A 7,180-nucleotide genomic window follows, 5' to 3' on the forward strand; every position below is an offset into this window, starting at 1 on the left:
TGACCCTTGCTGCCCTCCCAGCCCGGAGTCTCGCTGCGGCTCTCTGCACTCAGCTACTGCTTAGCTGGAACCTCTTTTGGCTCCCCCATGCTCGCTGTCTTCTCTTGCCCCTCCTGAATCACGCACACGGTCACGCTGCAGTGTGTTCGCGACTGCACACAGGAGCGCCTCTTCCAAAGGACTCTATTAGAGTGAGAGCCACCGGCGACTAAGCAAGCTAAGTGGCAGCAAACTCATTGCCTTCGTATACACATTGATTAATGTATCATTCTTCAACAGATATTTATGGAGTTCCTACTACGTGTGACTCTAACTCATTTTCAGGCCTTGGGCCCTCAAAATAGGTGCTCCCCTGAGTGCTCCCATGGCATGCATCGCTCTGCACTTGACCGTTATTGCCTCGTTTGTACTCCACCCCCCGCTGGAGCTGCACGATGGCAAGGGCTGGTCTGTTTGGCCAGCGATTGCTTCTCTGATGTTCGGCACAATGGCCGGCACACGTAATGCTATCAACACGTCATTACTGAATAATGATAGATTAATAAGTCAATTTATACATAAATGTAGTGAGTTTTCTGCCAGATGAAGTGTGTTTGCAGACGGTGGATCCCCACTAATGGGATCTTTTTAAAAAGTTGTTCCTTTGGGTGTCATGCAGACCACAGCTTGCGTTGTGATTGCGGATGCCTCAGCTCACTGCCCCGTTAGACTGGGAGCCCCTTGAGAACAGGAGGGGTTCTGTTTGCCTTTGAAATCCACAGCATAAGCAGGAAATCAATGCCTGGGAAGTGTACAAAAAGTCTGTTATCCGAGAATGGGTTCTTTACAGAACAAGAATGCCACTTGGAGCACTAAAGAAAAGGGGACGGTAATGCCATGCACTGGCTTTGCCAGGCACTAAGAATACTTGGTAAACATTAGCTGATGTGTAGCCCTTTGCTTGCTATTGAGATTTACCGATTTCAGTCGAAAGGAACCTAAAATCCAGCATGTTATATAACCCAGACACGGGGACAGTCTCTAATCACCTAATAGTTCATAAAATACATATTGCCTTTGTTTGTGGTTAGTGTAAATGCCATTGTCTAAGCAAAGCAGGACTCGTGCAATAATAGGTCTGCGGTGTGAGTGATGGGTTTGGTTAGTGGATGAATTTGTCTTGTGTCCTTGAATTCTCTAAGAATAATTCTTCTCACTCTGAACAAATAAATCAACAGCATTGGCTAACCCAGTACATGTAAAAAGCACCTTTCAGTAAATGCTAGCTCTTCCAGAATAAATCCAACAATAAAGGCTTCTTTTAAATCTCAGTTTCTTATATAACAGTGACTGTTGTATAGAGAGATTAACATGGTATCTTGTTTCTTCCTGGTGTGGTGTTACTTTCATCTTGCAAATATGTACTTGTCCACGTCTGTGTATTCACCGGAGCCTTTGTGAACACTTGGAAAACTCGGCGTCTCAGTGCGTCTCAGAGAGTAGGCCGGGAGGTGGATGATAACTCATTGTTTCTAGCCAGAAGTTACGGGGCACGGCTTTTAGGAGAAGCAGCAAGAGAGCAATGGAGCATGGCGAAGGAGGGCAGGGCAATGCCAGCACCCGGTCCACGCCTGCTGCCCAGGGACCTTAGCTGGCGGTTCGTCATGTCTTAGCATGACGGTATTCAAGCCATGTGAGGATGGAAAAAAAAATACCCGGCTTGGGGCTTGGTCTGAGAACAACCAATTGCCTTGGTTTAAACCACACGACTCGACCATTAAGTGTTTTCGAGCTAAATCAAATTAGCATCAGTCCACTGACTGATGCCTGAAATAAATGAGGCTGAGTCTAAAAGAAATCAGCCTGCACACAGTGGCCAACTCGCAATACCACTTCCTTGCTTTCTCCAGCCATGGGTGCTTCCAGTCAGAGCGTGGCTAGGATGCTGGTGAGTGCAGACTGGGAAAAGTGTCGCAGGCCGGTTGCTTTTGCTTCCCCTCTGTGTTAGGCCAGGCAGATAGTGTTTTATCATTAATGCAGTCATGGAAACCAAACGTATCCAAGAGCTGAATCAGGGGTACTTTCCACCCTGCAGAAGTATTCTTTACCTTCAAAAGGGGCAGGAATTCAAGGGAGGCTAGAGGAGAAGGGTGGTGGGGAAAAATAACTCAGACGTCGTGTGTTAGGAGCTAGCTCTGGAATTGCAGTGTGTGTCATATAGAATGTGGATTCAATGGATGGATGTTGGTTTTAGAATTTATTATTTGAGGTGATACTCACTCTCTGAAGAGCTCTGTAAACAGCACCTGAGAGAGGTCAGTCCCATGGGTGTAGGCCAGGGTGAAGGGTGTGTGCCATAAAAGGGGAGCAGAGTGGAGGGGGGAAAATCACTTCCCCCTCAGTGTGCCTCGTGTGGGACCATCCCCTCATCCTCTTTGGGGACTTGAGGTCAACAAGGGTTGGGTGGGTTGAGGGCAAGGCCTCCTGAGTGTGTTTGTTCTCTTGGTAGTACTTTCTTTTTTTGTATCTGTAGAACCTGTCCTCAACATTTCAAATCACCACAGCTGTGGTTCTCTCTTTACCACTTCCACTTGATGTTGCTTCGCTTGTTTTCACGAAGGGGAAGGCCATGAACAAGATGCTGTAGAAGATCACTTTTGTTTAAAGTTTATCGCTAAGTTGGTTTCGCTTCCTAGTTTTTATGAATAAACATATTGTTGCAGGGGGATTTTGAAATCTATTTTAAAAACATATTTGCATTTAATGAAAAATACCACGAAGACATTGCTAACCGTGGAGGGCACACCTTGACTTTCTTGGGCATAGGGGAGGAGGTGGTCTGGTGTTTGTGACCCCTGGGTGTCACCATTGTTGTCTGTTTAGGGGAAAGTCCCTTTTCTATTTTGCTGTAAGATGGAAGTCACAATAGTGTCATCTATAAGGAACCATTGAGCAGACAGGATTTCGAAGAGCTTAAATCATTCACTCAATTATTCCATTGATGTTGACTGAATAAATGGTAAGCGCCCATACACTGCACTAGCAGCTGGGATATAGGAGTGAATGAAATACGGTTCTGCTTTATGGAGAATTGCTTAAGGCAGTGCTCCCCAGGCCTTCAGCTTTGAGCAGGGAAGGAAGTGTGAGATGTTGATGGAGACCCTCATGCTATTCCTTTTGGGAATCTTGGCCAACCGCAGAGAGAGAGTAGGAACAGGCTTGTAGATCCGCTGAGAAAGCTTCTGAGATCATCCGGCAGGATGTGAGCTCTGTCCAAATAGTTTTGAGCATTAAAAACATAAATAAATTTGACTCATGCTTGTTTTAAAATATTTTAGGGAAATTTAACTTTAGAATATAAAATTTGGTAACTGACACACAGTGTGGTAGAAGTTCCCCTAGACTGGAGGCAGGAGCCTCATGTTCTAGTTGTCATCCTGCCACTGGTTAGGTACAGGACTTTGGACAAGTCATTTAAATTTTCTGAGTCTCAGTTCCCTCATTTGGTAAATGAGAGCACTGAATCATATTAGGATTTCTCTAGCTATATGAGTACCAACAGCAGCAGACAAGATGATTTAGGTAGTATATCGATGACTGGTTTTATATTATTTAAATTTAAATGTATTTAAATTATATTATTATTTTTATATATCTCAAAAAACACAGTGCTTCAAGCTCGTGACTTCGCAGAAATTATTACTTAGCATAAGGCTCAATTTATTACAGAAAAAAGGGAAAGCAATTTAAAGAATAATATCAAATAAAAGTACAGACCATAATTGGTTATCATGGACATTTTTAAGGTTGTATGTGATTGATTGAGGTCAGGAGACCCATGAATATATGATCTCTTAGTTTTCTTCCATTTCTGTCTCTCTGTAATGATTTTCCCTTTTTACATTTGAGTAATATGGTCCTCCATGGAAAGTTTCTACTGGAAATAGTACTGTGGTGTCCAGAATAAACTTGTCGGCCTGCCCCAATGCTCAGTAAGCCAGATAGTTTGGAATGATCTTTTTACATGTAGTTAGGTCTTCATGTGAGTCTCCTAACTCATTACTGCTATAAACATAATCTTTTTTCGATTTTCTTTGATGTGTTTTCAGATCAGGGTTTTGACGGAAAGGATGTTCAAACATCTTCGGAAATGGTTTGTCACTCGATTTTGGGGGCGTTCTCGGCAAAGAGCGAGGCTAGTCTCCAAAGATGGAAGGTGCAACATAGAGTTCGGCAATGTGGAGGCACAGTCAAGATTTATATTCTTTGTGGACATCTGGACGGCTGTGCTTGACCTCAAATGGAGGTACAAAATGACCATCTTCATCACAGCTTTCCTGGGGAGTTGGTTTTTCTTCGGTCTCCTGTGGTACGTGGTAGCCTACATTCACAAAGACCTCCCCGAGTTCCATCCTTCTGCCAATCACACTCCCTGTGTGGAGAATATTAATGGCTTGACCGCAGCTTTTCTGTTTTCTCTGGAAACTCAGGTGACCATCGGATATGGATTCAGGTGTGTGACAGAGCAGTGTGCCACTGCCATTTTTCTACTTATCTTCCAGTCTATCCTTGGCGTTATCATCAACTCTTTCATGTGTGGCGCCATCTTAGCCAAGATCTCCAGGCCCAAAAAACGTGCCAAGACCATTACGTTCAGCAAGAATGCGGTGATCAGCAAGCGAGGTGGGAAGCTTTGTCTCCTGATCCGAGTGGCTAATCTAAGGAAGAGCCTTCTTATTGGCAGTCACATATATGGGAAGCTTCTGAAGACCACAGTCACTCCTGAAGGAGAGACCATTATTTTGGATCAGATCAATATCAACTTTGTGGTTGACGCTGGGAATGAAAATTTATTCTTCATCTCTCCACTGACAATTTACCATGTCATTGATCACCACAGCCCCTTCTTCCACATGGCAGCAGAAAACCTTCTCCAGCAGGACTTTGAGTTAGTGGTGTTTTTAGACGGCACAGTGGAATCAACCAGTGCTACCTGCCAAGTCCGGACATCCTATGTCCCAGAGGAGGTGCTTTGGGGCTACCGCTTTGCTCCCATAGTATCCAAGACCAAGGAAGGGAAATACCGAGTGGATTTCCACAACTTCAGCAAGACAGTGGAGGTGGAGACCCCACACTGTGCCATGTGCCTTTATAATGAGAAAGATGCCAGAGCCCGGATGAAGCGAGGCTACGACAACCCCAGCTTCATCTTGTCAGAAATCAATGAAACAGATGACACCAAAATGTAACAGCGGCTTTTCATCCCAAGTAAAGCAAAGTCTCTGAGGCACCTCGTGACTAGAAGCATTATGAAACAACTGACGATCTGGAGGTGTGAAAGTAGAGTGAGAACTTCCAAAGTCTGCCAGCGCCAAGACCCCTGAGCCCATCGCCGTGATCCTACAGGACACATAGCTCTACAGGGCTGCTGTATGGGGACATGCAATGCATTTATAGAATGGAAGCCAAAGAAGCTCACTTGGAATCTCAAATATGATTATTTGAGATCACTCAATGTTGGTAGGAACAGACAAAGTCATCAAAAGTCTCATGGACAAGCCAAACAAGATGTTTTTAAAAGTCTCCTTAGAGAAATTATGAGCCTTAGATAGGATCAAGGAATAATGATAGTAACATTTTGATTCTACTGATAAGAAAGATTCCACTGTTATTTTAATTCTGACTTTTATCAATGGAAAATTTGTCTCCTGAGTTAGGGGAGATGAACTAACCTATCAATGACAATAAGAAAAGGCTGTTACACAAAGAACAGTTTGAGTCTCTAACCTCATGTGGAACAGGTAGAGGCTGAATCCACACTCTAGATTCTTGATGAACACCTTCCAGCCAGACAGAGTGCTCGAGCTGAAAGTGGTGGTGATATTTCTTTGCACCTGTATTGAATGGGTTAAAGGGCTACAAATCTGTTAAAAGGGTATTTCCTGCTTTTCCAAGAGGGCAATGAGGAAGTTGAAGGTGCAGAATCAGTCTAAAAATAAACATACTGCTAATGCTTCCGAGAAGAAAAAAATTCTTGTGTTTCCGTGCCTAGGGTTTGTACTGAAACGCTATTTCTAAAGCAAAAAGGGGAAAGAGAAAGAAATGGGATGTGGCCCCACAGGTAGAACATTGCTAAGTCTTTCTTTCACTGACAGCCAACACCTCATCTTCCTAAAAGGGAAGGATTTAGGGGAAGGTTTTACTGTGAATGTCTTGTTCAGTTCCCCACCTGCATTATTTTGAACGTGTCTTGGAAAAAATGGTACTTAAAGCTGCTTGGAAATCAAAATGTTTTCAGTGTGTTAATTAATATATTAAATTTCTGAAGCTGTGCATACATTACTCAGAAGTGTCAGTCATTGTGCACTAATTGAGACAGACCAGCTAGTGAAAATCCTCTTGCTGAGGGTGAACTTTCTCCTGGAAGGGGTGGGACAGGTGGGGAGGTGGCACATAGGACACATTTGTTGTCTTGACTCCCCAGGAGGAAGTTACCTTGGCTGCAGACACACCCCTCCTGTACTGCTCCATCCAATCCCTCCAGTGTGAGTCTTGGCACATAGAGGGGCAGCTGCCAGCAGTTGTCGGTAGGGATGGCTTTGTCTTTCCAGGCCTAGGGTTGAGTTTGCACAGACCCATGTGCATACTCTGGTCCTTCTGACCAAGACCAGTGGGACGTCTGATGGGTTAAGGTTCTCACGCCTTGCCAGTGGCCATAGCAGGGAGCACAACTGGCCCACACGGAACTTGCTCTGTGCCTGTGCGTGCTTTGGCACCACAGTTTAGCTTGCTGACAAAGCTAAAAGAAATCAGGTATCACAATCTTGAGGTAGCTGGAACTCCCTGCTGTCATGAGGTTTTATGACTCTGTGGCCCCTTCATAAGCTGGAGGGAAAATGTATTGACACGGGGCCATTCACATCAGAACACACTGCTTCTGGTGCGTCCCCTGCTTGTTGGTGGCCTGCTGGGGGTCCCTGGAAGTGACATTGTCATAAGCAGTCCATTCTCTTTGATTGTTTAGAGAGCTGAACAACTGGGGTCTTTCTGATCGGTGTTTGTTTCTGGGTAATCCGGTGGAGCCTGCTTCCAAATATTCCTTTATTAGGATCAAGGCACTCTGCAACCATCAATGTAGTTACGTCCACTAGAACCCTTTGGAAATGAGGCCCTGGACAAGAAACTTTGGATAGTTCTAAGG

The 7,180-nt window shown here is 44.5% G+C and overlaps 1 protein-coding gene across 3 annotated transcripts in view; it reads left to right on the forward strand.

Moving 5' to 3' along the window:
- Positions 1 to 6,306, forward strand: part of KCNJ1 (potassium channel, inwardly rectifying subfamily J, member 1) — a 29,231-nt gene extending 22,925 nt beyond the window's left edge. For 2 of the 3 annotated variants that reach the window (XM_012651652.1, XM_012651653.1), the window contains one exon: positions 4,089 to 6,306. In XM_012651652.1, coding sequence (XP_012507106.1) covers positions 4,110 to 5,228 — 1,119 coding nt within the window. In that variant the 5' untranslated portion in view covers positions 4,089 to 4,109 and the 3' untranslated portion in view covers positions 5,229 to 6,306. Of the gene's footprint in view, positions 1 to 1,891; positions 1,928 to 4,088 lie in introns of those variants that run through there. The other variant, XM_012651651.1, reaches the window with a different exon arrangement.
- The last annotated feature ends 874 nt before the right edge of the window (positions 6,307 to 7,180 follow it).

Source organism: Propithecus coquereli, unplaced genomic scaffold, assembly GCF_000956105.1.
Source record: "Propithecus coquereli isolate 6110/MARCELLA unplaced genomic scaffold, Pcoq_1.0 Scaffold36, whole genome shotgun sequence".
Classification (NCBI taxonomy): domain Eukaryota; kingdom Metazoa; phylum Chordata; class Mammalia; order Primates; family Indriidae; genus Propithecus; species Propithecus coquereli.